This window comes from Equus przewalskii, chromosome 25, assembly GCF_037783145.1.
Source record: "Equus przewalskii isolate Varuska chromosome 25, EquPr2, whole genome shotgun sequence".
In the NCBI taxonomy this organism is placed as follows: Eukaryota; Metazoa; Chordata; class Mammalia; order Perissodactyla; family Equidae; genus Equus; species Equus przewalskii.
The window spans coordinates 3,787,957-3,811,166 of record NC_091855.1 but is presented as its reverse complement, the minus strand read 5'-3'; the positions used below and the strand labels follow the sequence as shown (position 1 = coordinate 3,811,166).

The 23,210-nt window shown below is 39.8% G+C and overlaps 1 protein-coding gene across 1 annotated transcript in view; it reads right to left on the bottom strand.

Annotated features, from left to right (window-relative positions):
- Positions 1-23,210, bottom strand: part of PELI2 (pellino E3 ubiquitin protein ligase family member 2) — a 180,354-nt gene that overhangs the window by 107,390 nt on the left and 49,754 nt on the right. The window contains exon 2 of the mRNA XM_070594246.1: positions 19,598-19,727. Coding sequence (XP_070450347.1) covers positions 19,598-19,727 — 130 coding nt within the window. The remainder of the gene's footprint in view (positions 1-19,597; positions 19,728-23,210) is intronic.

Sequence of the window (23,210 nt, the reverse complement as noted above, 5' to 3'; positions counted from 1 at the left end):
AAAGGGAGCTTCAACTGACTAGGGTAGTAGAGAAAATCAGCATTCCTTCCAGGCCATACTCCCATCCAGAAGTCTCTCGCCATTCTCTGTCCTGGGCTGGGGACAGAAGGTCTTAAATGTGCCTCCAACCCAGCAAAGAGAGAGGCTCCGAGACTGCGACCAGAGCTGAGAGCAGCCCTTCCTAATGCAGGGCAAAGACAGATTAACCCCATATCCAAAGTCCACTTGTAAAGCATGCCCCCTCTATCTCCACAAAGCCTGACTTCAAGCAATGGTTTCTGCTAAGCAGCTCCCAATCACTAGAGGAAAGGGAACTTGTCAGAAGAGTCTGAGATCAATTCATGCTGCCTGCCAGAGCAGGCAGCAATGCGGCTTTTAAACATGAAAATTAACATCACTAGTCCTTAGGGAAATGCAAATTAAAACCACAATGAGATATCCTTTCAAATCTGTTAGAATGGCTATCATCAAAATTACAAGAGATAACAAATGCTGGTGAGGATGTGGAGAAAGGGAACCCTTGTGCACTGCTGGTGGGGATGTAAATTGGTATAGCCACTGTGACAGAACAGAGGTTCCTCAAAAAATTAAAAATAGAACTACCATATGATCCAGCAATTCTACTTCTGGGAATACAGCCAAAGGAAATGAAAACACTAACTTGAAAAGATATCTGCACTCCCATGTTCAGAGCAGCATCATTTACAACAGCGAAGACATGGAAACAACCTAAACGTTCACTGATAAATGAATGGATAAAGAAGATGTGGTATATACACACAGTGGAATATCATTCGGCCATAAAAACAAGGAAATTCTTCCATTTGCAACAACATGGATAGACCTTGAAGGCATTATGTTAAGTGAAGTCAGACAGAGAAACATAAATACTGTATGATCTCACTTACATGTGGAATCTAAAAAATAAAAAACAAAAAACAACCTCATAGAAAGATAGATCAAACTTGTGGTCACCAGAGGAGGAGGGTCAGGGAACTGGAGGAAGGTGGCCAAAAGGTACAAACTTCCAGTTACAAGATAAATAAGTACGAGGGGTGTAACACACAGCGTGACGACCATAGCCAACGCTGCTGTAGGATATATAGGAAAGCTATTAAGAGAGTTCACCCTAAAAGTTGTTATCACAAGGAAAAAATTTTTTTTCTTTTATCTTCTTTCTTTTCTTTTTATTGTATCTATATGAGAAGATGGATGTTAGCTGAACCTACCATGGTGACCATTTCACAATATATGTAAATCAAACTATCATGTTGTACGCCTTAAGTTTATACAGTGATAGGTCAGTTATTTCTCAGTAAAACTAGAAAAAATAAACAACAAATGAAGATTAATTTGCTGAAAAACTCTCTCAATGATGATTTCCCCTTCGGTCTCCATTCTGTGACATGGTGAAAAAAGAAGCAGCAACAGAAGGAAGGAGAGATGTAATATGATACTGAATATTCTTACAAGCAGTAATAATATGTAAGTGTAATATGTAAGCATGTAAGATGCAGTAGGCATGGAATATGATACCCAATATTCTTGCAAGCAGTAATAATCATCATGGGTAACATTCATTGAGAATTTACAACGTGCCAGGCACCATTCTAAAAGTTAAAAACTTTACATGCATTAACTCACTTCTTCCAACCTATGAGTTGAATAATACTATTTTCCATCATTTGAGAGATAAGAAAACTGAGGGACAGAGTGATTGTCACTTGGCCGAAGAGCTGGGAGTGCTTGGGATCCTGCACTCTGAACCGGATTCCACACTGCCTGGAGCTGACGAGTCTAAATCAGTGGTCCTCGACTAGGGTCATCCTGCCCCACCCCCAGAGGACATTCAACTTTGTGTGAAGAGAGTTTTGGTTGTCATAACTGGGGACGGGGGTACTAATGGATGCTGCTAAACATCCTACAGCGTACAGCACTGCCTCCAACAAAGAATGACCTGGCCAAACTGTCAGCAGTGCCAAGGCTGAGAATCCCTGATCTAAGATAATCTTGCTACACATCTTAACAACCTTCCCTTCCCTCATCACTGTTCAGTGACTCAGTGCAGGGAATAATGAAGAACAAGAAACATACAACATAGAAACACACTCGTGTAATAAAAGACCAAGTGAAAGAAATTCAGTAAATTGGCACTAAAAGCTTTATTCAATTTTTCAAAAACAAACAAAAATACCTTCCCATTAAATAAAAGTGTTATATTCCAAAGAAAACAAAACAAAGGTAGCAACCAGAGTCAAAACTTTTTTACAAAATTGATTTTGTATCATACCTCAAGTAGAAAAGTCCTCAAAATTAGTTTGGGTTGCCAAATTTTGAAGATTCTAGTGGGGTGGTGACGGCACTAGAGGAATTCATGTTGTCTCACCTAACCCCACAGGCACAGAAGGGGGACAAGGACCAAAAGCAGCTCCTCATGGGTACTAGCAACACCCCTCAAATAAGGGCCCTTCTTCCAGGGGCTGCAGACAACCTGAGCCTAATGTTACCACTGAACTTCTGCGGCCTTCTCCTTCCCGGCACGCCCACCCCAGTCAACACTCCAACAGCAGAGCTAAGGCCTCCGTTGCTGGAAGCCCACTACCCCGCCTCCACCCACCCCCACCTCACGTGCCTCACTGCTACCAGCCTGCCACACTTTATTTTCCCACTTGAGGATTCCATTCAGGTATCAGCTAAACATTAATTTTCACAAATAAGAAGAAAACATTTCAACAATTTGACTATTGACAATGCTAAAAATACGTATATTCTGAGAAAAGCTTTCATCTGTCTCAGGGCAAAAGTCATTAAACTCCTTTGGGCTTTCATGAAATCATGTAAATTAACTGAGAAGCAACCAATTCTGAAAATGCCAGCCGACTGTTGTTCACACCATCAGTCACTGAGTGCTCTCCTCAGGGGCCCTGCCAGCAGACACAGGGTCTACCCTCGAGGGGCTGACAGTCTGCAGGGAACAGAGACTCGCTGGGACAAGCCTAATGCAAGGGAGAGGGTGTGACACCAGAACACAGAGATCTCACAGGGAGGGGGCATCTGGGGACAGTCACTCAACTTCCAGAATAAAGTTTTGAGGATGCTATTTTTTTGGTGTGTAATTAAGGAATTAAATATGAAGGATGTGCTTACATTTTTAAATACTCAACTCCAACTACACAGCCAATGAGAATGAACCTCCATGGCACTTGAAAAGGGAATCATTCTAAAGTCTTTTCAATTCCCTGATTATGTTTACGTAGGTGGTTCAGTTTATGCTGAGCAAAAACTGCCACACTGGAGGAGCAGAGAGCGGCTTTCAAAAGACCATATGATTCCACCCCATCTTTCTAACTTCCCTGCTGGGTACCGAGGGAGCGGTGACGACTTCCTGAGCGCCTCACGGGCCGGGAGGCATGTGTCCTGTCCACTGTCTGACCCTCACAGCACTCTTGAGCCGGCCGGGACCCAGAGGGGCTCTGTGGCTTGTCCTATCACAGGGCCGACAGACAGCAGCCACGATCCAGTCAGGCTCGTCCATCCGACCTCGAGTTTGAGTTCTTCCTGCCTCTTTGTCAGGCCGCAGCCCTGTTTCACATACGTGAAAACTGAGGGAAATTTGGTATGCAGGTTGTAACAGCTGTAACACAGGTATAAGGTTTTCAGGACAAGAAAATACACCATAAAATTCAAAGTTTAGTATAAAATTAGAGTTCTTCCCCCAAAGACTCAATTCTGTAAAATCATTACTGTTTAGCAGGCTAACCAGTTTTCTAAGTGAGGATACACCTTTTACTTGTTGCACAAGTCGCTGGGTTTTAAGTTGCTGCAAGCTATAAATGTGAATGTTGGCAGCTATTACCGACTTCCACTTACTTTGATTTCAGATCCTAAAGAAAAACGGCTAACTTTTAAAAGTACCTTTGATAATTTACAAAACCCTAACTGAGGTTTCGCTGTGATTAAAACTTTAAAGCGTATCAGATGATAGAACGAATATTCACACAACAGAACACTACAAAGCAATGAACTATTATTATATCCAACGTGGAGTATTTCACTCACAAATATAGTGCTAAATGAAAGAAATCAAAAATGAAAGTGTGCATACTAGAGATCCAATTTACATAAAGAACAAAAACAGAGACAATTCATGTATGGTGGTTACCTGGTTACTGCCGGCGGGGGCCAGTAACTGGGAGGGTGAGCAAGGGGGCCTTTGGGCTACTGGCAATGCCATTTCTCGATCTGTGTTTAAATGGGTGTGTTCACTTCAGGAAAATCCATCAAACTCTACACTTACGATTTGTGTACATTAAAGAAAGTCGTCTTAAAATAAAAAATGTTAAGTAAAATCTGTTTACCAGAATTCCCATTCTTTCGCATTTTAAAGGAACCAAACTTAACAACATAAGTTCAACTAAGCTCATAAAACAGATGTTATGGTATTTACAAGTTTAAAAAATGGTGTTCTTGGATTTATGATACTAGGTTGCAGAGTAAAATAAGAAAAATGATTTTTTTAAATGCCAAGGGGAAAAATCACCAATATTCATATTAACAATTTCAAGCAGGCACTACTAAACAAAACTTTTTTAAAGTTTTTCATCTAACTATTCATGTAAAACAAAGGTTTAACTCTACGTTGTAAATATAAAACTACTCCTTTGTTCAAAAAGCAAAGAATGAAACTAACCTTGGCAGTCTGAGGAATGCGCAAGGAACTAAAACTGATTCAGGCCAGATGCATTTTCACAAGAATGCATTATCAAAATGTTCTAATTGGGAAGTACTTTTCCACTGAGGAAATACACTGATTTTCAAAGTCAGCGGGTTCAATAATTCAGAAACTATTCATTATTAAACTGTCACTGCTATGATCTAAAGGAAATGATACATTTAAATTGTAAAGTTTACAGAGGAAACGTATATTTGAATCAAGCTGCAGTTTTCATTTTTAATCTCTCAGTGCATTTTAAAGAAAAGTCTTTTATGTAATCCAACTGCCAATAATTAAGTATGGATGCTAGGTTTCATCATATCCTGAGCCTCTTTATAACTTCTTAGATAATTAATAATTTCCAGAGAAACTAATCACTAACAATATTAGCTAACATTAACCAATCACTAGCACGCAGTAGGCATACGACATGTTCCAAGCGTTTCCCTTCATAAGTCACTACCTGGAGGCAGATGGTACTTCTATTCACAAATATTTGATGGTCCTCCCTACAAAGGGATTATGCATCCCCAACCTTTGAACTCAGCCACGAGACTTGCTTTAGCCACTGAAATGCAAACACGTCACTTCCAAGTAGAAGGTTTAAGAGTTGTACTCTCCCTCTTATCTCCCTCCATGATCTCTGAAATACAGGTCAAGATGCACCATCCATCTGCGTCCCTGAATTTCCATGATGAACACAACCTCCATGCCAATCCACGATGGACATGAAATGTGACTAATGAATATGCTGTGCTATTGTAAACCCACTGAGATTGGGGAGTTGTTTGTTACTGCAGGATAACCTGGCCCATACTGACTGACACAAATCGCTGTTTCATAAAGTGGGAAGTGAGCCAGAGAAAAGTATTTTGCCCAAGAGTCTATAGCTAGTAAATGGGGGAAATTAAGAACTCAGGAAGTCTAAACTCCAAAGCCCATACTTTCATTCAATTGTCATTTTCATAATTTAGAAGACAATTATTTTTTCTTAAAACTCTCAATAACAAATAAGTGACTCCTGAGATCACAAAGAAAAAAAAGCAGACATGTACATAAGACGTGCCTGTGGGTTTGCAGATTACCAACACAGTAGTTATTGACCCATTAGGACCACCGCTGTCCCAGCACATGAACAAGGCAGGTCACTCCATCCGGTTACTCATTTGACAAACCGTGCTGGGCAGGGGGAATGCAGACATGAAAGGCAGCCCCTGCTTTTGAGGAGCTTGCAGCCCAGCATGACAAGACAGCAGGCCAACAACTAATGCAGCATCAGCACCGCTGGGGAGACATGTAGACATGCTCTGAACTTCAGGAGTTCACAAAAGGACTTCTCGCTGAGGCTGGAAGTGAGGAGTCTCGGGCGGAGTTTCCAGGGGAAATGACATGCGGGCTGTGTTTCAGAGGATGGAGGGAGGACAGGGTAGTATACGAGGCTGGAACACATGCTAAGAAATGAGAACACCTAAGGTGTGGAGGCGAGCGAAAACAGGGCCACCTGAGGAACTTGCGCTTGAATGTCAGGCCGGACCGCAGAGAAGAGAGGGATGGTCCTGCAGGGCTCCCCTGGCGGCAGAAGCAGGATGCTGAGCTATCCACCTGAGAGCTCCTGCGCCCAGGCCCCCCTCAGCTCCATTAACTCTAACTTTAGTAAGACAACACCAAAGGTTCCTGAGGCCACTCACTCGTGCCTCACCTGTGACATGAGCGTGATCAATAAAGAGCTTGTAAGTAGGTATCCTTGTGGCTCACTCAGCAGCACGGGACTTCACAGAGGCTGAAGTACTTTCTCACGAAAGATAAGGTCAATCACGCACTTTAATGTGAAAGGCAAAGGTGTAAGAAAACAGGCCAGAGCAATTCAAGTCAGTCAATGGTAAGCCTATGACTCTCCCTGATGGCTATGACTTCTTCTCAGCCGCACAGAAGTTACCCTGATGTACCTTTCTCTACTTGCTGTCATAACTACCAGTGCACACAAACCAGCTGTTTAATTTCAAGCCTCCATCACTCTTCCTCTTGTAGAAAAGGTTCTCTCCACAGTACCTGATTTCAGACTGGAGAGCTTATCCTAACAGTGCTAATAATCTTTAGGTTGACAAAGCAATTTCCATTTTTACTAATAAATATCATATTCGTTTATTTTATCATTACAGCAACCCGAGTTTGGAAAGAGATGGACTTTTCCAGGTCACACTCCTGGGAGGTGGGCGAATCAGGAGCAGAATCTAGCCTGGTTCCTGTCCCTTAGAGCACTTTCCACCTGCTCCCCGCAGCAACGGACCGATCTTCCCGGGTCCTGGGTGCCACACCTGGCTTTGTGCCCTGAGACTACTCACTGGCTTCTCCGAACTTCTTCAACTCCCTCACGTGAAAATGAGGAGTCCATCTGAACAAAGTTCCTTCCAACTTTCATGTTTCATGTTTTGAAAAAGATAAGTTGCAGCAAAAGATTCTCTTCCTCCACGAAAACACAGGACAGATCTAAGAGTCAGAGTCATTATTCTCCCACACTGACATGTTAAAAGCAACTCTTTAATAAAATTGTGGTTTAAGGACAACACAAATTAATTATGATTTTTCCAACTAATACACAAAGTCAATAGTATAATTATTATATGCTGACAATGCAGATAATTACACTGATAATTAAGTTACTGAGTGCTAGAGTCAAGGTTTCCTGCTCCAACACTCTAGATCCAAAAGAATTAAAAGAAGAAAAGAAACAAAAACCTCTTTCCTTGCCTCCCAGTTCTTTGATGGCTTCCCATCCTTCGGTTTCCCCTAACACAAGGTCGAGAGTGCTCAGTAATACAAGGCACTTTGTATTTAATTTCCCATAAAATAGTATATATAAGTTTTCTTGCTGCTGTAAAAAGCTACCATAAAACTTAGCAGCTATAAACAACAGAAATTTAGGTTCTCATGTATCTGTTGATCCTTAGGCTTGGCTGGTTCTCTGCCCAAGTCTCACAAGGTCGAAATCAATGGACTGCAGAGCTGTGTTCCTTTATGAGGCTCTAGAGAAGAATCTGTCTCCAGGGACATTCAGGCTGCTGGCAGAATAGAGTTCCATGCGACAATAGGACGGAGGTTCCTATTTCCTTGTAGCTGTCTGCCAGACTTGTGCTCAGCTTCCACAGGCTGCTCACATTCCTTGGCTCATAGTCCCCTTCTTCCATCTTCAGAGACAGGACTGCAGGTTGAGTCCTGCTCAGGCTTCAAACTCTCCTGCCCCCTCTTCCCTCACATCTCTGAGTCTTCTACCTCCCTCTTCTGCTTTTATAGACCCTCGTGATTACATTGGGCCCACCCCAACAGTCCAAGGGAATCTCCCTAGTTTAAGTTCCATGACCTTAATACAATCTGCAAGTCCCTTCTTCTAGGTGAGGTAACATACTCATAGGTCCCAGAGATTAAGGTGTGGGCATCTCCGGGGGTCCATTATTCTGCCAATCACATCGTAAATACAGAAAAGAAGACATAAATGTCTCTTTTGCTAGAAAACAATGAATAATTCTGCCCACACCACAAGGCAGAGATTTAGATTAACTATCAGTGAATAGAAAAGATGGTGGCAGTGACCTTGTGATTATTCCGTACAGAAAAAACCCATTTGCTGTTAGTGCTTGAAACAATGAAAGTATATATGCTAGAAAAAGAGTAAGAGAAACTAAAAATAGTTAGTGTCAGGGGCTGGCCCCGTGGCTGAGTGGTTAAGTTCGCGCGCTCTGCTGCAGGCGGCCCAGTGTTTCGTTGGTTCGAATCCTGGGCGCGGACATGACACTGCTCATCAAACCACGCTGAGGCGGCGTCCCACATACCACAACTAGAAGGACCCACAACCAAGAATATACAACTATGTACCAGGGGGGCTTTGGGGAGAAAAAGGAAAAAATTAAAAAAAAAAAAATCTTAAAAAAAAAAAAATAGTGTCAAACTATGTTAATTGCAGAAACTAAGAAAGACGCGATACTCTGAATCAATTCTTCAACTTTCTGGAATAATTCAGAGTAGGCACTGTGAATCACACTTCAAATGCTAATTTTAAAAATACTATAAAATATCTTAAAACCTACCTTACAGACTCTCACACACATCTGAACAGAGAAATGGTATAAGGAATTAGGCTGTTTCAGATCTTCAACCAGTACAAGTCAAGCTGCTGAGCTTAACCGTGGCCACAAAAATCTCAACGTTTCATTTAGGTGATTTAAAAGAAAACGTACTTAAACAGGAAAGCCTACTGTTGCTAACCTTGTGAACAGAAGTCAAAGCTAAACCGAAAAATAAGACAGGAAAAGAACAGCTCACAAATTACTAAACTTACACTATTTCCAATGGCAAAACTATCAAAAACTTTAGAAGATCATAAAAGTATTGATTTATAAAACTTACAGAAATGTAGTAAATAATCAATTCTTGATGCTAAAACTCACACTATATAAAACATAAAATGAGATAATCAACTAATCACATATATATTTATAAAAATTATTCATATTAAGAGTGATAATATTTAACAATTTATATACTTAATTCTGGTAAGAATTAAGTATATAAATCAAAAATTTTAAAACATTTCCATTTATTCTCTAAATAATATGAACTACAGATAGTATAAAACTGTATCCAAGTGATGCAAGTTAGAGCATCAATCATTCATCAAATCATGCTAGTAATCTCAAAGTCATGTGTTAACTGTTAGAAATTACTGATGTGATCCTTTATTTGATGTATCTGTCACAAGCTAAGCAATGTCTGAGCTATGATTTAATATAACAAACCAAACTCTTTCACTTACTTCCCCCACTGAATGGAAAAGAACTGGTGAATTCAGTCTTGATATACAGAGATTTTCCCGTAACATAATATTGTTCACGGTAAATCTTTATCTTCTGCTGAACTAACATCAATTAAATTCAGTTTTCTTCCAACCCTAATAACATTGAGATTTTTATATTCACTATTTCCATTACCACCTATGCCATGAAAATCACTTATGGGACTGTCATATTCAATTGTCTAGCTTAATTTTGTAAAATTTTGCTCACCTTCAATCTATGGTGCTTTGAAAACATCAACTGGCCTAATTCCAAGAGTCAATAAATTAAAAGGGTGTTATTAAAAGTTAATCGATTCTTCAGATTTGTCATCAAATAAGTGTATTTTCACATAACGTTGCTGAATAATTTAACAGTTTTTCTCTTGCAACATTTTGCTTTATTTCAAATTTGTTTGTTTCTCTAATATTCTCTGCTTCTCTAGCACAGTTTCCTGCATTTGGTTTTATATGTTCTATCACCTATTATTTGTCAAATAAATCTATCCATTTTAATAATTGAAAATTTTCTTTCTCCTAAAACCAAAAAAGAATAGTTAGAATAGCATGTAATAACGTCAAATCACTAAAAAATTTAATTGTCCAAATGCTACCTCACAATTTGTATTAAAGTGAATATCCAAGTTTTTATATGATTTCCAAATGGAGTTTGCATCAATAATACCACACACTGCCCATCCTTCATTACTTCAATTCCAAGTTCTCAGATATGTTATTTAACTCTCCGGTATTTATTTGATATAAGTATAAAAATATCAGGAAAAAATATTAAGTGCTTTACTTGGTTTTTCTCTTTTATGACATCATCCAGAGATAACTAAATACAAAAAGACAGCATCAAATGAAAATATCCAAAAGTTTTTCTAGAATTTCAGCTGAGACTTTTTTTCCCTAGCACTATACTTGCACCATCTGCACAAAATACATAAGGTTTTCATGTCAATATTTTTCACTGAAACCATTTTTCTTCTGTGTGACAATAAAGTTTAATATATTTCAGATGTTGTTCCTTCCAGCTCCACAAAATCAACAAAACCCATCACCTATCTTCAAAGACTTGAATATTGCATTTTAAGCAAATTCTTAAACCACTGCTATGTGACATGGCTGGAGCTTTGTCAATAATGACTGAAATTTTCCTCCCCTGATTTCTAAGTTTTCCAAAAGGCTGTCTTCTCATCTCAATAGATATGTTTTGCAACAATCAGGACCATAACTCTAAACTGCCATGATACACAATATAAAAACTATTTTTCGAAGTCTTAATAAACACTTTAAGTCAGAAAATTATTTTAAACTATACAATATATTGTGTTAGTATTTCATAAATATCTTTCCTTTTGCTTTAGTAATACTCTTTGATAAATGTTTCTGGAAGTAATTATTTCAGTTTTTTTGAAAAGTGATTTATGTTTATACTTTTTCCAGCTTTACTGAGATACATTTGACATATCACACCGTGTAAATTTAAGGAGTACAATATGATGATTTGATACACTTAGAATTGCAAAGTGATTACCACCATAGTCTTAGCTGACACTTTCATCACATCACAATTATCATTTCTTCATTGTAGTGAGAACATTTAAAATCTACTCTCTTAGCAACTTTCAATTATATAAAACAATATTATTAACTATAATCACCATGCTGTACATTAGATCCCCAGAACTTATTCAAATTATAACTGGAGGATTATACACTTTGACCAACGTCTCCCCATTTCCCCCATCACTTGGCCCTTGGTAACTATCCATTCCAGTCTGTGTTTCTATGAGTTCAGCTTTTTAGATTCTACACATAAGTGATATACAATATTTATCTTTTTCTATCTGACTTATTTCACTTAGCATAATGCCCTCAAGGTCCATCCACGTTGTCTTAAATGGTAGGATGTCCTTCTTTCTCATGGCTGAACAATGTTCTATTGTATGTACATAAACACCACATCTTTATTCATTCAACCACTGACTGACATTTAGGTTGTTCCCATTGTGAACAATGGGGCAATGAACATGTGGGTGCAGATATCTCTTCCAGACCATGTTTTCATTTCCTTTGGATATATATCCCGAAATGGGATTGCTGGATCATATGTTAGTTCTATTTTTAATTTCTGAAGAACCTGCATATTGTTCCCATAGCGGCTGCATCAACTTACATTCCTACCAACAGTGCACAAGGTTCCCTTTTCTCCACATCCTCATCCACACTTATCTCTGGTCTTTATGATAACACCCATTCTAACAGGCGTGAGGTGGTCTCTCATTGTGGTTTTGATTTGCATTTTCCTGATGATTAGTGATGCTGAACACCTTATGTACCTGTTAGCCATTTGGATATCTCCTTTGGAAAAACATCTATTTCAGATGCTTTGCCCATTTTTTAATCAGATTGTTTTTTGCTATTGAGTTGTATGAGTTCTTTATATATTTCGGATATGAAACCCCTTATCAGATATATGATGTGCAACTATTTCTCCCATTCTGTACGTTGCCTTTTCATTTTGTTGATAGTTTTCTTTGCTGTGCAGAAGGCTTTTAGTTTCATGTAGTCCCACTTATTTATTTTTGCTTTTTATGACTTTGCTTTTGGTGTGAAATCCAAGAAATTATTGCCATGACCGATGTGAAGGAACTTATGCCCTATGTTTTATCCTAGGAATTTTGCAGTTTCAAGTCTTACATTCAAATCTTTAATGCATTTTGAGTTGGTTTCTGTGTATGGCATAAGATAGGGGTTCAGTTTCATTCATTTGCAGGTAGCTGTCCAGTTTTTCTAACACCATTTATTGAAGAGACTATTTTTCCCCCATTGAGTATTCTTGGCTTCTTTATAATTGACCATATGTGTATGGGTTTATTTCTGGGTTCTCTGATCTGTTCCATTAATCCATGTGTCTGTTTTTATGTGAATACTATACCGTTTCGATTACTATAGCTTTGTAATATAGTTTGAAATCAAGAAGCATGATGCCTCTAGCTTTGTTGTTTTTTCTTAAGATTGCTTTGGATATTGCAGGGAGGGGGGTGTCTTGTGTAGTTCCACACGAATTTTAGGATTGTTTGTTATATTTGCACGAAAAATGCTATGGAATTTTGATAGGGATTGCATCGAATTTGTAGATTGTTTGGGTAGTACAGACATTTTAACAGTATTAATTCTTCCAATCCATGAGCACAGAATATCTTTTAATTTATTTGTGTCTTCTTCAACTTCTCTCAACAATGTCTTACAGTTTTCAGTGTATAGGTCTTTCACCTCCTTGGTTAAATTTATTCCTAGGTATTTTATTCTTTTGGATGTAATTGTAAATGGGATTGATTTCTTAATTTCTCTTTCTGATAGTTTGTTACCGACTTTGTATCCTGCAACTTTACTGAATTCATTTATTAGTTCTAACAACTTTTTGATGGACTCTTTATGGTTTTCTATATACAATATCACGCCATATGCAAACAGAGACAGTTTTACTTCTTTCTTTCCAATCTGAATGCCTTTTATTTCCTTTTCTTGCCTAACTGCTCTGACTAGGACTTCCACTCCTACAGTAAAGAAAAGTGGCCAGAGTCTTGTTCCTGAGCTTAGAGGAAAGCTTTCAGTTTTTCACAGCTGATTCACTGTTGATTATGATGTTAGCTGTGGGCTCTTCATATATGGCCTTTATTATGTTGAGGTACATTCCCTCTGTCCCAATTTGTTGAGAGTTTTTATCATAAATGGATGCTGAATTGTGCCAAATGCTTTTTCTCCATCTATTGAGACACTCTTATGATTTTTATTGTTAATGTGGTACAAATTGATTGATTTGCAGATGGTGAACCATCCTGTATGCCAGGAATTAATCCCACTTGGTCATGGTGTATGATCCTTTTAATGTACTGTTGAATTTGGTTTGTTAACATTTTGTTGAGCATTTTTGCATCTATGTTCATCAGGGAGAATCTCATGTAATTTTCTTTTCTTGTAGTGTCCTTCACTGGTTTTGGTATCAGGGTAATGCTGGGCTCATAAAATAAGCTGGAAGTGCTCCTGCCTCTTCACTTTTTTGGAAGAATTTGAGAAGGATTAGTATTAATTCTTCTTTAAGTGTTTGGTAGAATTCACCAGTGAAGTCACCTGGTCCTGCACTTTTGTTTGTTAGGAGGTTTTTGATGATTAATTTACTCTCTTTACTAGTAAGTGGTCTGTTCAGATTTTCTATTTCTTCATGATTCAGTCTTGGTAGCTTGTATGTTTCTAGGAATTTATCCATTTCTTATAGGCTGACCAATTTGCTGGCATATAATTGTTCATAGTAGTTTCTTATGATGCACTGGATTTCTGTGGTATCTGTTGTACCGTCTCCTCTTTCATTTCTTTTTTTTTTTTTTTTTTTTTGAGGAAGATCAGCCCTGAGCTAACATCTGCTGCCAATCCTCCTCTTTTTGCTGACAAAGACTGGCCCTGAGCTAACATCTGTGCCCATCTTCCTCTACTTTATATGTGGGATGCCTACCACAACATGGCTTACCAAGAGATGCCATGTCCGCACCTGGGATACGAAGTGGCAAACCCCAGGCCACCGAAGCAGACGTGTGCACTTAACCGCTGTGCCACTGGGCTGGCCCCTCCTCTTTCATTTCTAATTTTGAGTTCTCTCTCTTTTTTTCCCAGTGCATGCAGCAAAAATCTGTTTATTTTATTTATCTTTTCAAAAAACCAGCTGTTTCATTGATTTTTTTTCTTGTCTTTTTGTCTCTATTGCGTTTATTTCTGCTCTGATCTTTGTTGTTTTCTTCCTTCTACTAATTTTGGGCTTAAGTTTGTTCTTCATTTTCTAGTTCCTTGAGGTGCAAACTTAGGTTGTTCATGTTCACGTTTTTTATTAAAATAATCAAGTTGTGTTTCATTCTAGAAATACATGTTGTTTTAGGTTTGTATATTCTGGGCTGTAGTTTATTACTAATATTTCATTTTTTTAATTCTCTGACAGATTCAGAATATTCAAGTTTATGATATCTAAAAGGACAAAACTTATCCAAACTTTGTTGCCTCTTCATTTATAACAATAAAATTAATTCTTGAAGTAATAAATATCAAAACACCAGATACTACTAACCCAAGAATTATAGTAGAACAACATGAAAGAAACCAAAGTAAAAACTATTCAAAACTCAACTGTTTAAAAGCTGCAGCAATTACACAGTCTGAGGATAATGATAAACAGATGATTCTCTGAAAGCACAGAGGCTGCAGCTTCATAATGAATGTGCAGTGGAGATATGCAACCCATCGCTACCAAGAACCACGCTGGACAAACAGGCAGACACTCAGTGCTTTAAAAGTAGACCCCACTACAGCCTACAAAATTAGCTTGAACTAATGAGTTTACACTGAAATCTATATTAGTTTTACCACTTCTCACAGTTACAATTACATTATTAATTGACCAATAAGGAAGAGTTTCAATATCTCATCAACCGGTAGAACCAACAGCAAGTCCTGGTTCTAACAATCAGATGAAATAGTCCCAATTTTTCTCTAAAGTGTCACTCTAAGACCACTGATATTTTCCATTCTGAAATATGCCAACTGGGACAAAGTAATCTTCAGTTACTGTTTAAAAGTAAAAATACCCAAAAAAGGAGATTTCAATGAAGCACAATCTAAGAAGGAAAAATCATGATGAGTTTTCCACAGAAATGTTGCTAAAGTTAAACCATGTGACCAGCAAAATATCCACCTATCAGGCACCATCACCACCACCATACTATTCACTGGTTAAGTAATAGTAAAATAGTTGCGCTACATAGTTAAAAAGTAAATGAACAAACATAAATCAACTTAAATTCTCAGTCATATTATGCCACTCCCTCTGCTTAACACCCTTCAGTGTTTGTCCTTAGAAAAAAATCCAAATTCTCCAACCAGGACCACAGGAGCTCCCGAACTCTGCTCTCCTGGCTAATTCCTCTTTACCTTTCAGCTCGCAGCTCACGAGCCACTGCCCCAGAGATCCTTCTCTGTCTACCCAATCTAAACTCTGCAGCCCCTTTTCCCACAGCACCTTATTCTTTTCCTTCACTGTGCTTTTCACAATGCGCAGTTACATATGTACTCACATGATTACTTATCGATTACTTAACCAGTCACTAGATGATTAGCTCCATGCAGACATCTTTTGTTTGCTGCAGTATATCTAATACCTAGCATGATGCCTGGCCATAAAAAAGCGCTGGATAAATACTTGTTGAATAAACGAATGGGTGAATAAATTGCTAACTGCCCTATGTCTAGGTACCAGAACTGCCAAAAGTACAAGAGGACTTTAGATTTTGTTTAAACATTATATAACAGGAGAAATACCTTTGAGTATTACTATTCCAAGAGCAAATATGTACCCAAATAAAGATTACACAACAGCAGCACATACTTGCAATCCTCATCTGACTTAGCTTGGACACTGGCATGCATGGCAGACCCAGGGGTCCCATTTCCCAGCTGCCACTACCATCAGCAAAGGGGTACTCCTTGGTCTGCCCCCAGACTGTGGGGCAGAGGGAAGAAATAACACAGTCGAAAGGCCAAGCACTCAAATTCTAACAATGGTAACCACACCCACCCAGCTAGGTCTCGTTTTTACGACTCCAATCAAAGATAACCCTTTCATTACCAATACTGCAGAATCAGAAATTTCAGAGCAGACAAACCACTGCTGAGTCAGGTCAAACAACTTTTGCCAAGAACCACCACATACTCTGGTATTCTGATGGGAAATGGGGTGAGCAAGAAGGAAGACAAGAAAAACAATCCAGCAGGGCCTGGAAAGGGCCCAAAGCCAGGGATCACAAAGAAGGGTGTCAAAAGGTACCAGAAAAAGAGAATCTGGGGTGAAGTCAACACACAACTGGAAAAGCCACGTGGGCTAAAAACCACAGCAAATAGGGACAGGCTAATGGGCTCGATGTCTAGATGAGATAAGTATGTACATGCATACACAAGTAGAAAGAACTGGAGAGTAGGGTCACTTTGAAGTGACAGTGGGCTATTATCAGTGGGAAAAGTGGAACAGAAGTGAGTCTCCAAAATTGAAAGTGTTACAGCACTGAGAACCATGGACACCAACGTATGGTTTAACGGGTTGGGAGAGAGAGAGACTGGGCTATATACTGAGTCACTGAAATACGCAGAAGGGAGAACTGTAGGTGAGCGAGGTCAAGAGACGCAGGGGAAGAGGCAGCTTAAATTAATGTAGGGTTAAAAAGAAGAGACTGAAAAGGAAACGGAACGAAACAATTTCTTGTTCTATGAACTGGAAGAAATGGGAAAAACAGCGTATCAGTAAAAAACCAGGATTCAGTCAAGGTGATGCAGTAGGAGGAAAATTTGAAGAAAAGGTTAAACATATGAGACTGTCTAAGGGGCCAACAGAGCAGCTGAAGCAGGAATGGCAGGGCAAGGCAGACCAGGGATGGGAGTTTGAGAGAGAAAAGAAGGAGTGAGGCATTTGTGACTAAGGTGCTGGGTTCAGGTAGGCGGAATACTACGTACAAGGCCGTCAGTGTACAGGTACCAAGATGAGGAAGATGCCTAAGGGAAAGGCAACGGGGTAGTTGATCAGCTCATAATAAATATGCCTGGTCTACTCATCTCCCTCGGTCATGGTTGACTGACCCAGGCTAGGTCTGTCTGATTCTCTTTCCTGAAAATTTAAAATCCTATAGAAGGTAGTTGGAGCCAAGTCACTTTACAACACCCTTAAAAAAATTTCCATGTTAACGCCTTTTGATACTCCAGTTCTCCTCTCTCACAAAACCTGGTTACTCAACTTCTCCTAATTCCGAGAGCTGTTCCTACCCAAACCTTTAACAGTTTCTCCATTTTTGCTTTTTTTTTTTTTTTAGTGGAGAAGATTGGCCCTGAGCTAACATCTGTTGCCAAGCTTCCTCTTTTTGCTTGAGGCAGATCGTCACTGAGCCAACATCTGTGTGAACCCTCCTCTACTGTGTATATGTGACGCTGCCAGAGCATGGCTTGATGAGGGGTGTGTAGGTGTGTGCCCAGGATCTGAACCCATGAACCCCAGGCCGCTGAAGCAGAGCATGGGAACCCAGCCACTACACCACCAGGCTGAGCCCCATTTTGGTTTCTTTTAAAGACAGAATCATTTCTGTTGCTTATAACCAAAGTATCTTACCTCATTCCACATGGCTCCTGCCCACAGCCAACTCATTCATTTTATCAATGAGGAAACTGAGGCCCTGAGGCTGTATTTTTCCCAGGTTGTAAGACCAAAGCCCAATCTTCCCTACTACTAGTACAGCGGGTGATATTTTTAAACAGATTTAGACAGACAACTACCAAAAGATTTACAATCTAAATAACTTCAGGTAAAATCTAGGTATAAAGGTAAAACATAAAAAGCTAAAAGCGGAGCCGACGGAGGTGGGTGATAAATAAGGAAGAGTCACTGATCTTCCAATAGTAGCTACTGGAAGATATATTTCATATTCTAGTTATATTTCATATTCTATCATAACGTAAAGCCTGAGTAGTCACAGATTTCTATAAAAAATTTTTAAATAGCTGAAGCCATTGTATTAACATAAAATCTAAGATAAAAAAAGGTAAATGTAAAAAGGTGCAGAGCCAGAGGCAGGAAACATAAATGCCAGCACAGAGACAAAATTACAAAGACCACGTCTATAACATCAGAATATTTCTGTCACTCATCAGAAGCTGAAAAACATTTGCCTTGGTCTCCTTCTCCACCAGCTACTTTTGGGCTATGAAATGCTTCTCACACTTCCTTGACCTTCCAAGATTCTGCCGCTATTCCACTTCCTCCTCCTCTCAGAATCTTTGTGAGGCGGACTTCCTCTGTTTTCCCCACAAAGTGTCCTTCCCTTCCTAAAACTTTCACTTTATTTCCCTTTCTCTAGCCAAAAACTTGGCCGCTAGATGTTAATCTTTCCTGTTTCCTTAGTGTTTGATATTTTCTGATCTAACCATTCTCTCACCAAAACAAGACAATCTTAACTGGTACATTCTAGCAAACGTTTTTCATGGCACTACTTCAGAAACAACACAGGAGCTTTTTTAATAAAAACATTAACAAAGGTGATCTGTTTCTAAGACTACATATAAATACCATATGGCTTTAATGAACCTATTCATTTCCCTTTGAACCACAGCTTTTCAGTAAAAATGGGAATCAAGTCTCTTATTTATTCCAGATGGTCCGAACCCATTATGATAAATAAACATGCACAGACAGCGCCCCACATGAAATACTTCAGGTAAATACAATTATTTTATAGAAAAGGAAACTATGTTACACATTAAAGAACTTATTTAATTAAAAGAAAAACTGTCATAAATCTAATAGGTAGAATATATCAACCAGAATGGAAACTCAGGTCTTCCCCTCACATATCAGAAAACGAAAGAAGTAATCATAAAAATTAACATTGTATGCACTTCAAACGAGAGGAAATATGAATAGCAGACTTCTTACAGCACTTAGCTCTGTTCACTTCCAATCTTTCTAATAATGACACAAATTCAATTCCGTGTACATGTAGATTATGTGAAAACACCTACTACTCAATTAATAGAAGGAAAATAACAAACCCTAATGAAGTTTACAGCAAGATTTAATATAAAAACTATCCTTAGGATAAAGAAAATCATTTCTCTTTCAACCACAACTATTCTAAATTGACATATGCTGGTTCCACTACATCCGTCACAGGTAGGGGGAGGAGACGGTTTGCCCACCTCACCCCCAGGGGACATTTGGAAACGTGAAACGTCTGGAGACATTTTCAGTTGGCAGTTGAGGGGGGTGCTACTCCTATGTAGCGGGTCAAAGCCTGGAATGCTCTAAACATATTACGATGCATAGGACAGCTCTTCACAGCAAAGAATTATCTGACCACAAATGGCTGAGAAACTGTCCTACAGAGAAATAAGACTGAAAGGACAAGGAATAACAACGAACAGCCACGAGTCAGCACCTGCCAAGCCCCTCCCAACTCGCAGGAGCCGCCTACCTTGGAGGCCTGCGGCGTGGAAATCACGTGGACCGTGCTGGGTTTGACTCCATTAGCCTTCGGCCGCTTATAGAGAGCGAATCTGCTTTTCCTCCGGCCTCTGTCTCCATTAGGTAAAGCACCGTTGTACCTATACATGGAGATGAAAGAGTTCATTTATTTGCAGATTTTAAAAGTTTTAAGAGTAAAAGTGAGATGAATAAGAGAAGAGACAGGAATGGTCATAAAGAATTGCCCACTAAATAGACACCCCACAAAAGGAACAGGCTGCAGAGCAGACTTCTGCTGTAATGACATTCCAATCACTCCCAGAAACGTAATTTAAGGGCGATCTAGAATGTAATTACAGGCTGCCTATTCCATAAAGTCAGACCACTCCAATCTTTTAGAAAGAGACAGAGTATAAATAAGCAAATGAGAATTCGGCAGGGGTTGTCTTAGTGCTGGCTCAATTCACCCGGCGTCATTCTAATGGACCCCAGAGAAACACTTGAGAAATATTTTTAAATGAACTAGTTAGAAAACAGTATGCTCATCAAACCTCATCTCTCATTCTCAAATCACGTTAGTGTAAAATCTTTATTTGTAAGAAGACCAAATTAAGTTACTTGCATTCTTGAAAGTTCTGAATTCTCTACATTCATTCCCATTTCTATTTGAACCCTACACTGTCAGGTTAGCAAAAAATAACTTGCAAAAATTAAACATAAAATATGACTGTACAAGAAGATTTCTCATGAAAAGGCCCAAAACTGAAAAAGATGAGTTTTAGTCCACAAACTGTCAAATAACTTAAAAACTCACCTAGAAACACAGAACGTCCTTAAGTGGATTTCCTACATGAATGCCTTAAGCTAATATGAGTGTTTAAAAGAAACACAGGATCACAGGTAGCGCTTCTGTTTTCAACTGCACGTTCTAACTCTGGATGCTCTGCCCGCTGTCTCACATTGCCACACTGACGTGACTATGCTCCTCCTCCCCCATGGCAGAAGTTCTTTCCAAGAAGAGAACCCAGGAAGGGGAAGGAATCACTTAAGTCACTCGGAGTCAGGGGCAGCACACCAGGGGGCCCGCCTCTCTCCTAAAATCTTGCCTTTGCCACTTGTCCAGTCACGCCCAGAAGAGCACGGTAGCCAGAATGGCAAGGGGACCTGAGCCCAGCGAGGACATCAAAAGTCAGAATAAAAGGGCTTTCTGAGCTTGTTTTACAATTCGGTAGATACAACATGACAGTGGATTTGAATTATCTCCAGAAGTTATTCCTGCTGTGTTTTTAACCTCAGCTACATAAAAATGTCTCTAGAATACAGAGATAATTTCTTTCAAGTCTATTCCTCTCCTTTTTCTGAGGCAAGATCAGAAGAACATACATTATTTTCTTAAACGTATTTGTGATCGTACTATAATGAAGGTATCCATGAGTAAACAATCACTACAAACTCACTTTGTTTTAATATATTTCCATATCACTTAAATCAAGATGAACATTCTGCATTAAGAGAAACATATGTGCCTCAATTAAAGCCAGGACTTTAAACAATTCAGAGGAACATTTTTACCACTGTGGCCTGGAGGCAACTGGTACAAGATCCAGCAAGGCTTCCTCCCCCACGTTTCCCTGCTCTCTGCTGCACCTTTCTCTCAACCGTACACTGCTGGTCAACAGGCTCTACCCTCGTAAGAGTGTGGCAGAGGCTTTTTAGGGATCTGCCCACAACAACCCTCCCTTCTCAGGAATCCATCCCCTAACTCCCTTCAGTGAGCCCCAGAACCATATTCAAATGAAATGGCCAGGCCAGCGTCCCCACCACCACCCTGGAGCTGAATGGCCAGAGGTGGACATCTGGCCAAGATGGCCAATGACATTCTCATCCCGGAAAACAGGAAACTGGGACTGAGAGACAACCAGCCAGTCTCTGCGGATGGCTGGAGCTGTAAAATGTAAGCGCAGGGGCTATGGGGATGTCACAGTCTGTTATGTGACAGAGCAGCAGAGGAGTGAGGAATGAAGCAGGTGAACAGAGACAAGCAACAAGAAGCCATGGGAAGAGGATCCTTAAGGGCTTCTGTTGGCCCAGAGGTACTCTGACCCCTGTTCATGAAATCTGTTTTAGTTTCAGCTAAGTCAGGTTAGTTTCTGCTGCTTAACCCCAAAGTCATACCTAACATAAAGGGAAAAACACAAAAACCAGGAATGTGAGCCTTAACATATGAAGAAACATTTTAATTTAAATTGCCTGAGCAAAGATGCACAGATATTGCATGTTAAGCAAATAATATGCCAGTAGACTTACAGACTGCCTACTTACTTAGTAAATCGAGATGATGATCATTGGAAATTCTACCAGAAATAATTAAGGGAACAGTGGAAAAACCAGTGCCATGATGAGACACGGTTCTAATGCGGTTAAGCTACATGGTCATTCATTCAACATTTATAATGCCAAGCACTAGAGCTACACTGATGATGATCAGCGTCCCTGTCTTCGGCGCTCTCTTAAAAGTAGGGAAAAGCACAAAGACAAGTGTGATAAAACACTACGCAACAAGACGCACTAGTCCCACAAAGCATACGCAAAGAGGCATTAGAGAAGGCTTCACGGAGGAGGCACTGCTTGAACTGTCTTGAAATCTGAACAATACTAAATGGGGAATATAGGGCAACAGTATGCACAAAGGCCAGGAGGAACGTGGCAGTTCAGTATGTGAGAGCATAAAGTTCAGGAGAAGCAGTGGGCAGGAAGGGTAAAAGGCAGGAGGGGCCAGAGAACAACAGCCTGGAACTCCACGGGAAGGGGTGAGGCTTTTTCCTCTAAGGAGAATCAGGAGCTGGTAAGATTTAAGCAAAGGACTAACGCGACTGGCTATCAAGTAATCGCAGGGGCAGCACAGCGCAGGATGGACCCACAGGGTAGAGTCAGGATGATCAGAAGGGAGAACTACCCTAACCACAGGCGGAATGTAGCAGGTTGGATGGTGGCCTCCCAAAAGATATGTCCATGTCTCAGAACCTCTGAATGTGACCTTATTTGGAAAAAGGGTCTTTGCAAATGTAGTTAGGGATCTGGAGATGAGATCATCCTGCATCCCTGGGGGGCCCTAAACCCAATGACAAGTGTCTTCATAATAAAAGACACACAGGGAGAGAGAGGAGACAACCATGTGAAGATGGAGGCCGAGACAGGAAGCAGACAATCACAGCTGAGGAATGCCTGGAGCCACCAGAAGCAGGAACGGACAAGGAAGCTTCCTCCCCTGGGGCCGCCGGAGCCCAGCTGACACCGTGATTCCAGAGCGGAGGGCTCCAGAACTGTGCGAGAATAAATTCTGCTGTTTTAATCCACCAACCACGTTTGCAGCAATTTGTTACGATAGCTACAGAAAACTATAACAGCCTAAACCAAAGCAGCAATGGCAGAAATGAGTTGGAGGGTTAAGACAAAAGATTTAGAGAGTTGTTTTCAATGCCAGGTGAACATTAAAATTACCAAGGAAGCTTTATAAAAATATGCATGCCTAAGTCTCAAGAGAGTCTGGTTCAGCAGTTCTGGGACAGCGCTCCAGGTGTGCATGTTTTAAAAGTTCCACAGGTGCAGGTGATGCTTGCTTG